Source organism: Acipenser ruthenus, unplaced genomic scaffold (genome assembly GCF_902713425.1).
Source record: "Acipenser ruthenus unplaced genomic scaffold, fAciRut3.2 maternal haplotype, whole genome shotgun sequence".
NCBI lineage: Eukaryota > Metazoa > Chordata > Actinopteri > Acipenseriformes > Acipenseridae > Acipenser > Acipenser ruthenus.
Genome location: NW_026708455.1, coordinates 5841 through 24842, shown reverse-complemented (window position 1 = coordinate 24842; position 19002 = coordinate 5841). Strand labels below are relative to the sequence as shown.

General features: G+C 44.9%; 1 protein-coding gene across 3 annotated transcripts in view; it reads right to left on the bottom strand.

The window, feature by feature from the left end:
- The window catches only part of LOC117965078 (atrial natriuretic peptide receptor 1-like), a gene marked incomplete at its 5' end in the record, with an annotated part of 40709 nt that extends 23148 nt beyond the window's left edge, over positions 1-17561 (bottom strand). For all 3 annotated transcript variants that reach the window (XM_059021153.1, XM_059021155.1, XM_059021154.1), the window contains 5 exon segments: positions 41-176; positions 1155-1249; positions 7687-7825; positions 11257-11370; positions 17374-17561. In XM_059021153.1, coding sequence (XP_058877136.1) covers positions 41-176; positions 1155-1249; positions 7687-7825; positions 11257-11370; positions 17374-17561 — 672 coding nt within the window.
- Between the last annotated feature and the right edge of the window lie 1441 nt (positions 17562-19002).

Sequence of the window (19002 nt, the reverse complement as noted above, 5' to 3'; positions counted from 1 at the left end):
AGAGCTGTGCTTTTTAGACAGGCCCCTGGCACGGACAGACCTTGGCGACAGGCGGGGTCCTCGTTCTCGAACCCGCAGACCGGCACGTCTCTGGGAACGCTGTTTCCTGGCCAGTGGATCTCAACCCCCGGGACTGGGATGATGCGTTTGTGAGTGCCGTTATAGTTCGACACGATCTGGGAACGACAACACAGCAAGGAGCGTGAAACATGGCAGCAGTGTGGAGTAGTGGTTAGGGCTCTGGAGTCTTGACCGGAGGGTCGTGGGTTCAATCCCAGGTGGGGGACACTGCTGCTGTACCCTTGAGCAAGGTACTTTACCTAGATTGCTCCAGTAAAAACCCAACTGTATAAATGGGTAATTGTATGTAAAAAATAATGTGATATCTTGTAACAATTGTAAGTCGCCCTGGATAAGGGCGTCTGCTAAGAAATGTATTAATAATAGTAATGACCGGACTGTGTGTGGCAGGGCTGTGCTGATGCAGTGCGTGTGTCAGGGCTGTGCTACTGACTTCCTTATTCTATTCACACCTAACTAGCAGTGACACATTTACTGTGGGAAGCAGAGACTTACTCCCAGTTTATGAGGCAGTACTTACAATGAAAGGCAATGAAACTCTTAACCTCATAACAAACAAACAGTACAATACAATGATGGTGTCATAACTACAGTGCTGGTGTCAGCGTGTGAGAAACTGTATTGCAGATAGCTGGAGGTGCCATTGACAGACAGGGAGGTTGGGTGTCATTAACAGACAGGGAGGTTGGGTGTCATTGACAGGCAGGGAGGTTGGGTGTCATTGACAGACAGGGAGGTTGGGTGTCATTGACAGGCAGGGAGGTTGGGTGTCATTGACAGACAGGGAGGTTGGGTGTCATTGACAGGCAGGGAGGTTGGGTGTCATTGACAGGCAGGGAGGTTGGGTGTCATTGACAGGCAGGGAGGTTGGGTGTCATTGACAGACAGGGAGGTTGGGTGTCATTGACAGGCAGGGAGGTTGGGTGTCATTGACAGGCAGGGAGGTTGGGTGTCATTGACAGGCAGGGAGGTTGGGTGTCATTGACAGACAGGGAGGTTGGGTGTCATTGACAGGCAGGGAGGTTGGGTGTCATTGACAGGCAGGGGGGTTGGGTGTCATTGACAGGTCTGACCTGGAAGGTTCCGGTCTCGGTATCAGTCATGTCCCAGAGCGAGTAATCAATCTCCCGCTCGCCGTTCTCATCAATCTTCATCAGACCGGTGACTCCTGAGAGAGAGAGAGAGAGAGAGAGAGACAGGAGATCAGCACCGGATAATAACATCCATCTGACACACACACACACACACACACACTGACACACACACACACACACACCCACACACACACACACACACACACACACACACACACACACACACACGCTGACACACACACACACACACACACTGACACACACACACACACACACTGACACCCACACACACCCACACACCCCTAATGGACACACTTGAATGCACTGAGGATCAGAATATTAAAGACACTAAGAAAGAAAGCTGTCAGTGAGGTCTCTTATAAAAAGTCTCCCACAGTAAAAGCACAGCAAAGTGTAATAAAGCCCAGTGAAAGCATCGTAAACCACAGGTAAGCATTGTAAAGAATAGCGAGGTATGGTAGACCATATTAAAAAAAAAACATGGCACACCAGGGTGTCTCTGAGAGTGCTGTCAACTCCAACTGTGCGAAACCATTTCTGTAAGAGACACACGATGTGTCTCTTACAGAACTCATCAATAAAATCACCAGCTTTAACAACGTCAAAAGAATTGACCACAGCTTACCCTGGTTTGCCATGTTCATCAATATGCTTCACCATACCTTGCTGTTCTTTATTACAACGCTTGCTGATTCGTTACCATGCTGTCACTGTGCATTTATTATGGGTTTTATAAATTTCTGAGCCACATTTTCAAAGCTTTGACTCTGGTCTTTAATGAACTCCTATTTGTTTGCAAGGCTTCAGGTGTTGAGGGATGTGTGGAGACTCTGGGCCTCATTTTAAGTCTTTTTTGAAAGTGTAAAAAGTTGTCAGGATGTTAACAATGAAAAGCAAAATGACAGGTACGTTATTTAAACAGCAACACGTGGGGACATGGAACGCTAGATTTTTCAGAACCCTGCTACTAAATCTTTAATATTAACTGGAAACAGAACCACAAACCCTCAAATACCTAAACTGGCAAAAGTTCCCATGGAATCTCTCGGGGGGTGAGGTGGGGGGGTTCTCAGCCCCTTCGGAGATGGTAACGAGTTAACCGAAAACACATTGAATAATAAAAAGCTCTCTGGAAACGCATCCTTGAGCACAAAACAGCTTTAAACAGTTACACAACCCCTTGTGAACATCCCGTTCCTCCTGGACTGCTCTCAGACACTGCTGTGAGAGATGTGTCCGCAGCGGAGCATCTGCAAAGCCAAGGCCCATTCCCTGCTTCCCAGCACAGATCAGAGTCAATTCCTCTTTTCAAAATCAATTCCATCTCCAATCCCCACTCCCTTTTAATCAATTCCAACTGATCAAAATTGCCTATAGCAGCATTCTGTTAAAATGAGCTTCTCGGAGTGGCAACACATGACTTCAGTGAAAATGAAATTGGCTTCTAATGAAAGCAGCTGAACAATGACAAAGATTATGATGTCTTTAAAACAAACATTACACTGGATTGGGAATTTTAAAACTGGATTTGGAATTGAAAAACAAGGAACTGATCCAGCCCTGGGACAAATCCCTCCTCCCCCCAACAGCGCCCCCTATGGGAGGGTCAGGGTATTACACCCACTGCACCGCAGCCTGATTCAGCTGCAGCCCGGGACCGACCTTCCTAGTCCGTTCTCAACGGAAAAATCCCACCCTCGGCCAGACCACAGGTCTAAACTTCCCAGGCACCGAGCGATGCTGCCAGTCCCAGTGGTGCCATTTAATTCACAAATAACCTGGACTAAACTGGCTGCTGTTACTATGATGGACCCTTTGTGACATTCTTTCTCCGAACTGTACCCTGTCGTGTTATATTCACAGAATCCCAGGACGGGTGCTGTCTGTATAACGTGCCAGAGCAAGCACTGGCAATGAAACTTTCTGTGAACAAAAACAAAGCATTCCCCGGTACCCAATCTGGGCGGGGGTGGGTGGGGGTCCTATCAGATAGCTTGAAAACGCAAAGTCATGTGGAAATGGGAAAAGATTACTGATATGTTAAAACAATGCAGTGGCGAAATGGTTCATTTCTACTGGACAGCACCTGCGCTGCAACTTTATTGAGAGAATCATAGAACACAGCTTGTGAAGACACTGTCTGAAAGCAATATGGTTTAACGTTTGCAGAAATATTGAAGGTTCTCTGCAGTGGGAGTCTTCCGATCTGCCTGTCTATCTATCATCTATACACAGACCTCTAGAGCTTTAGTTTTTGTGCAGACAGATCCTAACTGTGTGGCACCGCTGTCCATATATTTATTCGGACCTTATAAAAGTTTCCCAGAGTAAAAGCACGTATGGTAAAGCATACTGATAAACACGTCAAGCCAGGATAGACTGTGGTAGAGGCATCGTGGGAAAAGCATTGGAAAATTGCAAATATGTGCACATTTTTTTTTATAAATACTGTGGCAAATTTTTATAAGGGAAAGATGAAAGAAAAACGTTTCACCATTATCATTTCACCTATTATTACAATTCAGAAACCCAGGTAGAATAGGCAAGGTAACCAGTGGTGTACCACAGGGATCAGTATTAGGTCCTCTGCTCTTCCTAATCTACATTAATGCTTTAGATTCTGGTACGGTAAGCAAACTTGTTCAATTTGCAGACGACACAAAAATAGGAGGAGTGGCAAACACTGTTGCAGCAGCAAAGGTCATTCAAAATGATTTAGACAGCATTCAGAACTGGACAGACACATGGCAAATTACATTTAATATAGAAAAGTGTAAGGTATTGCATGCAGGCAATAAAAATGTGCATTATAAATATCATATGGGAGATACTGAAATTGAAGAAGGAATCTATGAAAAAGACCTAGGAGTTTATGCTGACTCAGAAATGTCTTCATCTAGACAATGTGGGGAAGCTATAAAAAAGGTCAACAAGATGCTCGGATATATTGTGAGAAGTGTTGAATTTAAATCAAGGGAAGTCATGTTAAAACTTTACAATGCATTAGTAAGACATCATCTAGAATATTGTGTTCAGTTCTGGTCACCTCGCTACAAAAAGGATATTTCTGCTCTAGAAAGAGTGCAAAGAAGAGCAACCAGAATTATCCAGGGTTTAAAAGGCATGTTGTATGCAGACAGGCTAAAAGAATTGAATCTATTCAGTCTTGAACAAAGAAGACTACGCGGCGATCTGATTCAAGCATTCAAAATCATAAAAGGTATTGACAAGGACTGAAAAAAGAAACAAGGACCAGGGGTCACAAATGGAGATTAGATAAAGGGGCATTCAGAACAGAAAATAGAAGGCACTTTTTTATACAGAGAATTGTGGGAGTCTGGAACCAACTCCCCAGTAATGTTGTTGAAGCTGACACCCTGGGAACAGCCAAAAACATGGCAACCCGGGGTAAACTATGGTACATGCTGAGTATTATCATGGGATAAGCTAAAATAATGTGCAAATTTACTGTGGTAAACTTTTATAAGGGGGTCCTTGAAGGGCTGTATCTGTATCATGAATGTAACTCCCCTCCAAAGACAGACAGACAGACACACAGACAGACAGGCGTACAAAGACAGACAGACATACACACACACACACTTACACAAAGACAGACATACACACACACAAAGACACACACACACAGACACAGGCTGTGCTTACAAACACAGCACTATCAGATGTGTGCTGATCGCTATCTCAGTGAAAGCGTATCACTCATCCCTCTCTCTCTCTCCCTCCCCCTCCCTCTGTCCCTCTCCCCCTGCCTCTCTCCCTCTCTCTCTCTCCCTCTCTCTCCCTTTCCCTCTGTCGCTCTCCCCCTGCTTCTCCCTCTCTCTCCCTCCCCCCTGCTTCTCCCTCCCTCTGTCTCCCTCTCTCTCCCTCCCCCCTGCTTCTCCCTCCCTCTGTCTCCCTCTCTCTCCTTCCCCCCTGCTTCTCCCTCTCTCTGTCTCCCTCTCTCTCCCTCTCCCTCTGCCGCTCTTCCCCTGCCTCGCTGATATGATCTTCAGTGCTGTGGAAGCGCCAGGCTCTCAGAATAATGACAGCAGTTTAATTCTGTGTCCCAGACAGACAATGGAGCACCCAGCGCAGGGCTGGATACACAGGGCTGTGTGAGCTCCTCACCCAGCACAGGGCTGGATACAAAGGGCTGTGTGAGCTCCTCACCCAGCACAGGGCTGGATACACAGGTCTGTGTGAGCTCCTCACCCAGCACAGGGCTGTGTGAGCTCCTCACCCAGCACAGGGCTGGATACACAGGGCTCTGTGAGCTCCTCACCCAGCACAGGGCTGGATACACAGGGCTGTGTGAGCTCCTCACCCAGCACAGGGCTGGATACACAGGGCTGTGTGAGCTCCTCACCCAGCACAGGGCTGGATACACAGGGCTGTGTGAGCTCCTCACCCAGCACAGGGCTGGATACACAGGGCTGTGTGAGCACTGTCTGCAGATTCCCAGAGCTTTCCTTTTCATATCATAGGGACATGGAGGGGAGCAAATACACTGGACAGGGCTTCTTTTGCCAAGTCTGTGAAAACTTTCTGAATTTTACAGACAAGGAGGGAAGGAAAGAGAGAGGGAGAGAGGGATGTTTAAACAAATCAAGAGAGATGGAAAGGTAAAGAGAGAAGGATAGCAGGCAGGGAAAGAGGGGGAGAGAGGAAGACAGCAGTTTGAGATCTCTTGTTCCTGCCTGCCTCCCCTAATGGTCCATGTATTAGTGTGTTTGTGTGTGTGTGGGCGTGTCTGTGAGTACATGCATGTGTGAGTCTGTGAGTGCATGTCTGTCTGTGAGTGCGTCTCTGTCTCTCAAATCAGATTACTAGCCATTAGCAAGGAAGCAGATCCGTCTCTGTGTGCGTGAAACTCTACCCAGGTCAGCACAGCAAAAACGCAGGACAGGGTCTTTCCATTGAAGAAAATGAAACACAGAGCACACTAGTGCTTGAAAAATCTTACCTCTTATCAGCTGGATTAACAAACTTTTATAAGGTGGTCCTTGAAGACAGACAGACAGACACACACACACAGACAGACAGGAGTACAAAGACAGACAGACATACACGCACACACACTTACACAAAGACAGACAGAGGAAAGGGATCACACAGCACAGTGCACTGCACCGTGACCCAGAGAGGAAAGGGAACACACAGTTTTGAGAAAATAAATAAACGCCAAAATCTGGAACCAAAATCTGGCCCAATATCACGTGGATGACAGTTTGTTCATACTCATGGCATCCCTCCTGTTTACATAATTATGAAAACGTCAAACACATGTCTGGAGCACCAGAACAATCCTGGGCTTCGCCTCGTCAGTAAAGTCAACATGTGACTCTGCTCTGGCTGCACGATCCGCACATCAAGGCCAGATTTCAGCCAAATTAATTAGCTTTGTTTGTTCTTCACAGAAAAACGACACCTGTTGTTAATTTATCAAGTCTAGAAATTCTAAACAAAATGAAATGATCTTTTAAAGCTGCAGGTCCAATCACGCTCACTGTTTCCTCTAGCTGATTGCAGGAGCACACATTAGAAGGACCAGCACATAATATCGGGTTGCGGTGATCACAGCCTTGACAAGGCAGAGACCACAAGGGGCTGGAAGGTGAATCCACTCAGTCGTTATTATTGACAAGCCTCTCTCTCTCTCTGTCCCTCCCCTCCGTCCGTCACTGTCTGCAGCCCCAGCTGTCTCTTGCTTTCCCTTTGCCATTGCTGATGCACTCTGATGCCTCCTGGAGTCAGCCTGACCAGCATCACTGCTTCTGCTACTGTATCACCAACATGCACCCCCTTCCATTCCTCTTCCAGTGATCAACATGCACCCCCTTCCATTCCTCTTCCAGTGATCAACATGCACCCCCTTCCATTCCTCTTCCAGTGATCAACATGCACCCCCTTCCATTCCTCTTCCAGTGATCAACATGCACCCCCTTCCATTCCTCTCCCAGTGATCAACATGCACCCCCTTCCATTCCTCTTCCAGTGATCAACATGCACCCCCTTCCATTCCTCTTCCAGTGATCAACATGCACCCCCTTCCATTCCTCTCCTGGTGATCAACATGCACCCCCTTCCATTCCTCTTCCAGTGGTCAGCATGCACCCCCTTCCATTCCTCTTCCAGTGATCAACATGCACCCCCTTTTATTCCATCTCATATCACATCATATGGTCAACCTGATCTCTAATTGACGGCCCTGCCAGCACTGCTCAGGATCAATCAAAGCACACATTTCGCCTTCTGTATTCCACGCCACATCTAGAGAAACCCTATTCATGACATCACCATATCAGCGTGCTTGACATCACCTTCTTTAAAAAATCATACCTGAGCCAACTTTGGGAATTCCATTCAACTGCAAAGTCCCCACGCACACACGTACGTACGCACGCACGCACACAAGCACGCACGCACGCACGCATGCATGCACACACCAGGAGTTCACAAAGTTCCTGCTCCCTGGTTCTGACGGACTCACCGTTGTAGGCCCGGTTCCACATCTGTTTGGTCACCACCTCCCCGTCAGGGTTCACCTCCCCGCTCTCCGTTAGAGTCTCGTTCACCGCGAGAGCGTACAGCATCACGCCGTCATGGAAACCACCAGCAATCAGGTTGACCTGGGGGGGGGCGAGAGGGGGCAGTCAGAGCCCCGGTAAGGACTGAGCTCCATGCAGCTTGAACAGCACCACTATTCAACACTCAACACGGCAGAGTTCAGCAACACTGCAACCAACCCAATCCAGCTGTCCAATAGTCATGCTATTGGGCATTAGCATTATTCAGCATAAGCTATTAAGAGGATCAGATTGTGAGGCGCTTGTCTGTACATCTGTCCGTCTGTCTGTCTCACTTACCATGTTTGTATTAACTTGGAGAAATTGGGAGGTCCTTGCCGGTTCGTATTCCATGCTATTGTAACAGTAACGGGTTATATTTAAATGGCCAATCAAGGGGTAGAAGTTATAATAATTAGAGATTTTAAATACCATTTATTAACTGAAAGTGAAACCAAGTGCAATGGTTAAAAGTAAAGCAATGAGACTTTGTGGTAGTGTTTCTAGAGGGAATGTTTTGACAGTAGCGCAGTTCCGCCCTGCAGAAGAAGCGAGTGTCTTGTGGACGCTGCAATGTTGGACCCTGATTAAAATCACCTCTGGAATGGTCTCGATTTTTTCTAAACCCTCATGAAGTCTCCGAAACGTCTTCCACTATTCTGTACATCCTGTTCCACTTTTCCATCACACTCACAGACGCCCTCCTGCCCTCTCGCTGACTCTTCTGGCTGAGATCCCAGTCCTTGTTAATTACTCTCATGTAATTACCGTGCTCGAGTGTGTAATTGGTGATCTAATTAGGGGACCTCCAGCCCCTTAACGAGGAGGGTAAATCATTTCGATTTTTTAAAAAATGTTTTCCATCCCCTTCTGAAGTTTGTAAGTAACAATAAAAAATCAAAGAGAGAAACACTAGAGGGAAGAGCTATCTCCCATTGATTTAGAAATGTTTGCCACGGTTTAGTTGCAGTTTTACCATGCTTTTGTCATGATTATACTGTGCATTTACCACAGTTTACCCTGGTATGTCATGCTTATCAATATGCTTTACCAGACCTCTCTGTGCTTTACAATGCTTCCCTATGCTTTACCAGACCTCTCTGTGCTTTACAATGCTTCCCTATGCTTTAACAGACCTCTCTGTGCTTTACAATGCTTCCCTATGCTTTACCAGACCTCTCTGTGCTTTACAATGCTTCCCTGTGCTTTACCAGACCTCTCTGTGCTTTACAATGCTTCACCACACCTCTCTGTGGTTTAAAATGCTTCCCTATGCTTTACCAGACCTCTCTGTGCTTTACAATGCTTCCCTATGCTTTACCAGACCTCTCTGTGCTTTACAATGCTTCCCTATGCTTTACCAGACCTCTCTGTGCTTTACAATGCTTCCCTATGCTTTACCAGACCTCTCTGTGCTTCACAATGCTTCCCTATGCGTTACCAGACCTCTCTGTGCTTTACAATGCTTCCCTATGCTTTACCAGACCTCTCTGTGCTTTACAATGCTTCCCTATGCTTTACCAGACCTCTCTGTGCTTTACAATGCTTCCCTGTGCTTTACCAGACCTCTCTGTGCTTTACAATGCTTCCCTATGCTTTACCAGACCTCTCTGTGCTTTACAATGCTTCCCTATGCTTTACCAGACCTCTCTGTGCTTTACAATGCTTCCCTATGCTTTACCATACCCCTCTGTGCTTTCCCATGCTTCCACTGTGCTTTACCACACTGTGCTGTGCTTTTACATTAGGATACTTTTATAAGGGTATACCTTTCTGACACTTGCTCCTTTCTGACGTTTATTTTTCAGGGGCTCACAAAATACCGAACAATACAAAATCACTCCCTCCCATTTTAGAATAACGTATTTGTTTTCCAGTGGGTTTGTAACAGGGTGTAATAGGGGTGTGGGTATGGGCTGACAGACAGGAGAGAGGCTGGAGGCTCAGGAGTTCAGCTGCAGTGGCAGGTGGCCGCTGAGCCACGAGGGTACCAGCAATGACAGCGCTGCTGCGGGAGGACACACACAAACACAGGGGAATGAAAATGATACATAAATGAAACCTAATGAAACGGGTGTCAATCACACCTGACGCTTTCTTATTGGCTCAGGATAGCTCCGCCCCCCTCCATCACAGCTCAGCTGGTCAGAAATGACTCATAAACTGAAAGCAGAGAAGCCTGTTGTGTAATTGACAGGGTTCATGGGGTTCCAAAGAAGAGTCCCAGTCAAATAGGTAGGTTTTTAAACAGGGCAGGCCAGTATGTTTATTTTAAACACAAAACAAGAGAAACACAACCAACCTTCCAGGAGTGCTAAACATTTCCGTTCTACACCGGACAGCTAAGCAGTAAGCTGGTCACACAAACCCATATAATTTTACAAGTGGATCAAACACAGTCCCTTCTGTTTGTTCCAGCTCCCTGGTAGTCTCTCTCTATTGGAGCGTCTGGTTCTCTTTTTATAGGATGTGGCTGTTCCCAATTAGCTCCAGTTATTCCATCTGGGAGCAGCCACATTCTCACAGGTTTACATACACACCAACTCTATTTACAGACAGGGCTCTAGCGCTGCCACACTTACGAAAGGGGTTCCCATAGAAACTGCCAATACAGAATAATGCTTCAGCAGTTGATTCTCTCTCTCTCTCTCTCTCTCTCTCTCTCTCTCTCTCTCTCTCTCTCTCTCTCTCTCTCTCTGCACACAGAGTTTAGTTTCAGTTCAAACTCCTTACCAGAATCCAGGATAATAGTCATTGTCGCTGTAGTGTTTCAGCACCAGCACAGAAACTGTTTAAACTGGAAATGAGCGTTTCTGTGAACAAAAACAAGGCATTCCCCGGTACCCCAATCTATCCCTGCACATCATCACAACACACCCCTGCACTGCAGCAGCTACCCCTGCACATCACCACAGCACACCCTCAGCAAGTTAACTGGTGCCTGTGCTGCTGGATGCCATTTTATTTATTTAACTGTAAATCCTCTGTCCCCGATGCCATTGTTGGTAATAATAATAATAATATATTTATTTTTATATAGCGCCTTTCATAGTGGACCACCATCACAAAGCGCTTTACAGAGGTAGACTGTGAACTGTGCATTATATGCAGAGTCACTTACAATAGGATATTGATCTAACATCTCATCCGAAAGACGGAGCACAAGGAGGTGAAGTGACTTGCTCAGGGTCACACAGTGAGTCAGGTGGGATTTGAACCGGTGACCTTCCGGTTACAAATCCTGGACTTTAACCACTGGACCACACTGCCTCCTGATAACGGGGATCATTTAATTATTTAAATAAAAATAAAGGTGACAGAGTCCCTATTGTAAATAGACAGCAGTGTTGGGACATCTGATTCTTTCCCACTCCACTCCCATCTTGACTGATTATTATTATTATTATTTTAAGCTCACACCTGGGCTGGCTCACAGTGCTGTGCAATGGGAGTCTTGCTGTGGTCATTGTTACCCTGAAGCTGAGCTCACTCACCAGTGAGTCCTGGATGGTGAAGTTGTAGTTTTGGAGAGCCCCTCTCTTCAGGTCTTCCACAAACACCCCGTACTCTGGGTTCTGGGGCTCACAGTATGTGATGATCAGCACTGCCTGCAGGGGGAGACAGAGAGATGCACAGCTCAAACAGGGATCGACCCAACCCAATTAAACCCCATCCAACCCAACACAACACAACAGAACATAGCCCAACCCTACACAACCCAACCCATCACAACACAACCCAACACAATCCAACCCAACACAACCCAACTCAACCCTACACAACCCAACACAACCCAACCGAACACTACACAACCCAACCCAACACAAACCAACCCAACACAACACTACAACCCTACACAACCCAACACAACATAACACAATTCAACCCAACCCCATTCAACCCAGCCCAACCCATTCAAACCAACCAAACCCAAACCAACCCAATGCAACTCAAAGCAATTCAACTAAAGTAAACTCAATTCAACCCAAAGTACAATCCAGTCACATTCAATTAAAATTCAGGAGGGTGGAAAAAACTGACTATGCCCTATTTGTCACATTCGATTGAATTCAATTCAATCCAGTCCCATCACATTTAATTCAATTCAATTGCATTACATTGAACTGGAGTCAACTCTGTCAAATTCAGTTCTATTTTCTATATTCAAGGATACAGTGTAATGTTCTACACATTTTTAATTCAAACATTATTATTATTATTATTATTATTATTATTATTATTATTATTATTATTCTACACAGTGAGCAACACTTTTCCTATACACTGATTTATTTTTTAAATATTTATATAAAACATTCTGTTTTCTAATGTTTTCTCAAAACTGCTTCTTTCATTCTTAAAAATAAACACTGCTAGCTTTGCAATTTCAAGAGCCTGTATTATAACATGTTAACAAAAAATATACACCAAACTTGGGCATGTAAGACTGTAATTCTATACTGGGTTTCTGCCGACAGTGATAAATGACTCTAGTGAGCACTCTCATGGTTTACATTTGACCGGAAACCCTTGATAGAATTACACTGTTATTCTGCACAGTTGGGTGTACATTATTATTATTATTATTATTATTATTATTATTATTATTATTATTATTATTATTAGACTTTAAATTTTAGAGGGAAATTCTACCAATCTGATAATTGCAATGTATACTTTTATATATGTTTAATATATAGTGAAGAACAAAAGTAACTGATAAACTGAAAGCTCACCATTTCAATAATTAGCTACAACTTTTCTGCTTCCTCTTCCTTAGATAGCCGGTAGAACTGTCTGTGTCTCAGTGTTCTTAGAACATTCATCTGCCAGTCACTTTCACACTTTCACACTTTTAAATGGAATGCTTGTGCAGTAACTAAAGCCATCGGGTCATTCTCATTTACATAAACCATGACTATAGGTTCTTCCAGTAGTGCGAGGCCATAGCTCATTCATTAATTGGCCACTCCCTCGTTCCTGTTCAGGCAGGAAGCTCCCTCTCTTATTAACCGCACATCTTGTTAATTAACAGGCCTCTTGTTAGTTTTTGTTTCAAGAGGAATGTGTGGAATGCAGGGTGATGTCAGGGGGGGGACTCCCGCGCATCACAGCGAGGTAACCACGGCAATGCAGGACATTCTAGAATGAGGTTAGTACAATGCTTCTGCTAGTTGCACTGTATACTATAAGCACAGCATTTATTCTCAGTGTCTAGGATATTCACTGAAAAACAAACCCTGGTCAGTATGAAGCTGTTTGTGCACAGAGACCAGACACAAACAGCTTCATACTGACTGCACAGCACACCCTGCACAGAGACCTGATACAAACAGCTTCATACTGACTGCACAGCACACCCTGCACAGAGACCCGACACAAACAGCTTCATACTGATTGCACAGCACACCCTGCACAGAGACCCGACACAAACAGCTTCATACTGACTGCACAGCACACCCTGCACAGAGACCCGACACAAACAGCTTCATATTGACTGCACAGCTCACCCTGCACAGAGACCCAACACAAACAGCTTCATACTGACTGCACAGCACACCCTGCACAGAGACCTGATACAAACAGCTTCATACTGACTGCACAGCACACCCTGCACAGAGACCCGACACAAACAGCTTCATACTGACTGCACAGCACACCCTGCAAAGAGACCCGACACAAACAGCTTCATACTGACTGCACAGCACACCCTGCACAGAGACCCGACACAAACAGCTTCATACTGACTGCACAGCACACCCTGCACAGAGACCCGACACAAACAGCTTCATACTGACTGCACAGCACACCCTGCACAGAGACCTGATACAAGCCAGGCATGGGCTCCCTGCCAGCAGCACTGACTCCCTCACATTACAAGAAACCAGCTGTGCTGGGACTCCGGCAATCCCAGTGTTATTAACCAGCATACGGCTTCAAACCTTGTGATGCTGCTGCTGTATGAAAATACAAACAGCTTCTTATTTCGGTCCCCATTTCTACCAATGGCAGCCTGCCTCATGCCACTGTAGCTGCCCTTGTGCTACCATGGTATAATACAGAACCACCGTAGTGCCACTGTCTGTCTGTCTGCATGGCCATTGCAGTGCCACTGTTTAGTCTAGTTTAGTTTCTTCACTTTGTGCCCACAGGACCAGCACAGGTACATCTCAATAGTGCAGCACTAATACAGAGAGAGACCAAAGCAGACCAAACTCAGTAATAAATAATACAACAATATTATACATCCAAGTAATATCCATAAAAACACACATATACACACGTGTGTACATCTAATTAACGCAATTAACTAACTAGCGCAGTGGAAATTAATAAACAGAATTGGGCGATTAGAACCAGAACGAAATGCAGGTTCAAATAGAATAAGGTGAGTTGTTAACTCAATCATGACAGCAGTGTGGAGTAGTGGTTAGGGCTCTGGACTCTTGACCGGAGGGTCGTGGGTTCAATCCCAGGTAGGGGGACACACCTGCTGTACCTTAAGAAAGGTACTTTACCTAGATTGCTCCAGTAAAAACCCAACTGTGTAAATGGGGAATTGTATGTAAAAATAATGTGATATCTTGTAACAATTGTAAGTCGCCCTGGATAAGGGTGTCTGCTAAGAAATAAATAATATATATACATATATATATGGGTAAAAAAGAAACAGCTTCCTTAGGAATTAGTGTTTGATTAAGAAAGCAAATTGGCTCACAATATATTTAAAGGGACATCACATGATCAAAAATAAAACCAGGAGCCCTATTTATAAGGCAGCTCTTACAACAGGAATCCATTTGGATTGTGAAGCAGTTTCCATGTGCTGCCTGTCTCTATCTGCAGCTATCTCTGTTAATTTAATCCTGCAGGGAGCGGAGAGCGAGAGCGAGACTGTAACCCTGTGACCTCTTCAACTCCAGGCAGTGAGCTTGAAACGCTTCTCCACCCTGGCCTGCGCTGCTGAATGGGTTCCTTGAAGAATTAGGATTTCAGCATCCACTAGCTGTCTCGGCTGCTGCTATCAAAACATTTTCAGTCGGAAAAGAAGAAAAACGTGTCGTGGGTTCAATCCCAGGTGGGGGACACTGCTGCTGTACCTTAAGAAAGGTACTTTACCTAGATTGCTCCAGTAAAAACCCAACTGTATAAATGGGGAATTGTATGTAAAAATAATGTGATATCTTGTAACAAATGGAAGTCACCCTGGATAAGGGCGTCTGCTAAGAAATTAATAATAAGGGGGTTCTTAATTTGAACATTGTGAAACTTTTTCTTTTTCAGCATCGGACTGCAGGGGCTTTGCTTACTCAATAGCATTGTTCAAATCCATTCGGAGCAGAGGAAAATCTAATGAAACGGGTGTCAATCACACCTGATGCTTTCTTATTGGCTCAGGATAGCTCCGCCCCCCTCGATCACAGATCAGAAACGACTCAAACTGAAAGCAGTGAAGCCTGTTGTGTAATTGACGGGGTTCATGGGGTTCCTAAGAAGAGTCCCAGTCAAATACACAAGCACGAGAGATTTATTAAACAGATCTCAAAAAGCCTGTATGTAGAATATCACAGACACTTCATTTGCTCACAACCCATCACAAGAAACCCCAGTCATGACACACATTGAGTCTTCACTCTCAATATCAGCACGGCTGACATGACCTGCTTGAGACATTCATAGCTGAATTCAACAGCAAAGTAAATTGAAAACGGTGACCTTGTGTAATGAACACAAAAGCTCTTAGCTGGATTGATTTAACTTGTGTAATAACAACAGAGCAATGCACAGAGGACAGAGAGCCAATGTGTGCTTTATATAGACACTCTGAATTCTATCTGTGCCCAATCTCTCACAATGACTTTGAATTCCCACCGTTCATGTCAGAAATCACAGCACGCTGCCCAAGGTCATACCAGGTGTGTCTGTTTAATACAGTGTTACATAAGACCATGTTTTCAAAGGAGTTCACTCCCGTCTTTAAGTTTTTTGAAAGAGGTGAAATGCCTCTTCATTTTAGAAAACTAGAGCGGAACAGCTAAGTGATACAGTCCAGGTCTTCCAAGCGCTCTCTCAGGGTGTTTGTGTCTCTTTAACAGTAAAATGATTTTTTCTTCTTTCAAAAAACAGGAGGTAATTCAAGAATGGAGGAAGTGCCCTGAAAATACGGTTCATTGTGTCCAATTATTATGTGAAACTAGTTTTGTGCTGGATCGCACAGGATACCAGATTTTTTGACAAAGTGAGAATTATGAAGTTTGCAAACAACGAACCATATGAAAAAAAACAAAAAGAACTGTTGCATGAATTGAATGACAGCGGTGTTCTGTAATGATATGTTTTAGGAAGCGACGTCTCTCAGTAAGAATATTGCTACTTTTTTTACACCCTGTGACAGGCTGGCTTGCAGTGGTGACGTCACGGACCAGGAAGTAACTGAGTCAAAACAGTGGATGGGCGGGTGAAGCTGAATGCAACGGCATTCAGCGTGGATTTATTAATAAACAAACAAAACAAAAGATTTAAACAAACAAAACAGAAACCAAAGGGCACGAGGGCCAAACGAATAAACAGATAAACAAGTAAGTGTTGTGCTGGATAATCCAGCACGTTTTAGCAATTGTTAATTCTGTAGTATTATTCTCCTCGTGCTCTCTCTCTCTCCCCGCTCTCCCGCACTCTCCTCTCTACACTCAACCCCGAGTGCAGAGAGCTGCAGGTTTATATACTCTGGCCGAGGGATTAACTAGTTGTTAATTATCTTATTACCCCTCGGCCAGAGTCTGCACGCGTTTGGTAAGGATGCATGACTGTCAGCTAGTTAAATAATCAGTAGCTGATCAGCCACGCATCCTCACGGGGTTTTTAAATATAATAAAAGACGCGGCGCTTTTATCGGCGTCGCAAACAAAAATACAAATAATAATAAATAGGGGCGGGACACTCCGCCACACACCCCAAATGGTGAAACGCCAAAAAAACTAGCGCTCTTCACAACAGCAGTGCCCGGGCTCCTGCTCCTCAGATTAGTCTCCCATCCGCTGGTATCGTTCAAACATGAAGATGATGTTTAAACACAGCGAGGCAAAGGTGGGCATGCAGCTCCCAACACCAGCAATGAGACACAAAACCTCCCCGATCCACAAGCAGAGGGGAACTTGAAGCATATCTGGGAGCTGCTGTGAATCAAGGGCAGCGCATTACTGTAAACATCTTTGTATAAGTCTATTTTCTAGGTATTTTTAGGGGGTCCTAAAAAGGGGGTAGCGACTTATACACCAGTGTGACCTATAGGCTTTTTCCTGAAATTGTTGTTTCAAAAAGGGGATGCGACTTATACACCAGTGCGACTTATAGATCGTTTTTTACGGGTAGTTCTGGAAACAAAAAATGCATTCCCTTTTCCTTAATTATAAAATCTGTGACTTTCTTTAAAATGTATTTTTACAAATAAACCTCTGCTTAAAATGTAATAATCTCTCATCTTAGATCTCAGACTTTTTTTTTCAGTTCCTAAAGTTCATACAGAATTTGGAAAAAAAAAAGGCATTCAGTTTTCTTCCCTCCCTGCTGAGCTGGAGGGAAGGCTCGGGGCGGGGTTGTGAAAGTCTCACCTGATAGGCCTCCTTTGCGATGACGTCATCGGCGTCGCCCCTGTACCAGGGGCGGGGGGGCTGGGGCTGGAGGCTGGACCCAAAGACGTCGATGTAGAAGAAGGCGAACTCCCCCAGGGGCAAGCCAGCCCTGTGCACGTGCACCATCAGCTGCCGAAAAGTGTCCCACGAGCAGCACACATACACAACTGTGAGACAGAGGGAGGGAGCGGGTGAGCTGCTAGATAGTGTCCTACAGGTATACACACACACTGAGAGAGGGACAGAGGGACCCTTACAAGAGTTCACCATAGTTTTTCCCTCATGCTTTTCCCATGTTGCACTATGCATTTACCATTGTTTACCCTGATTCGGCATGTTTATTAGCATGCTTCGTCATGCCTCGTTTTTCTTTACAATGCTTTCACTGTGCTTTATTATGTATTACTTTTATAATGGAGCTGCTAGATAGCGTCCCACCGTCAGCATACACACAGAGCTGTGGGAGCGAGAGGCAAAGAGGGAGTGAGGTGCTAGATAGTCACGCAGTAAAAGCACAGCAAAGTGTAATAAAGCATAGGGAAGCATTGTAAAGCACAGAGAGGTCTGGTAAAGCATAGGGAAGCATTGTAAAGCACAGAGAGGTCTGGTAAAGCATAGGGAAGCATTGTAAAGCACAGAGAGGTCTGGTAAAGCATAGGGAAGCATTGTAAAGCACAGAGAGGTCTGGTAAAGCATAGGGAAGCATTGTAAAGCACAGAGAGGTCTGGTAAAGCATAGGGAAGCATTGTAAAGCACAGAGAGGTCTGGTAAAGCATAGGGAAGCATTGTAAAGCACAGAGAGGTCTGGTAAAGCATAGGGAAGCATTGTAAAGCACAGAGAGGTCTGGTAAAGCATAGGGAAGCATTGTAAAGCACAGAGAGGTATGGTAAAGCATAGGGAAGCATTGTAAAGCACAGAGAGGTCTGCTAAAGCATAGGGAATCATTGTAAAGCACAGAGAGGTCTGGTAAAGCACAGGGAAGCATTGTAAAGCACAGAGAGGTCTGGTAAAGCATAGGGAAGCATTGTAAAGCACAGAGAGGTATGGTAAAGCATAGGGAAGCATTGTAAAGCACAGAGAGGTCTGGTAAAGCATAGGGAAGCATTGTAAAGCACGGAGAGGTCTGGTAAAGCATAGGGAAGCATTGTAAAGCACAGAGAGGTATGGTAAAGCATAGGGAAGCTCTCCCAGCCCTAACACTGAGCTGAGCTCTTCTAATTGGAATGAATTAAAAGCGAGATGACCTTTAACCCTTCTGCAAACAGAAGTATGGAATCCTATCCTGATAAAGATCCAGCTCGAGTGGAGCTGGAGAGCTGTGATTAACGCTCATTATTTCTCCTTGGTGTTGTGATGACTATGAGCACGGTCGTCCTCACAGCCCTTATAAACACTCCAGCGGTAATCAGGGGCTCACAGCGGCTTGATGTGTAACACAGCACAGTGAGGGTCGCAGGTGTGGGACAGGGGGGCAACAGTGACTGAGGGGTCTCTGAACCCACAACCTGTCATTGGTAGAATGGGACCACAGTGTGCTAACTTTATTATTATTATTATTATTATTATTATTATTATTATTATTATTATTATTATTATTATTATTATTA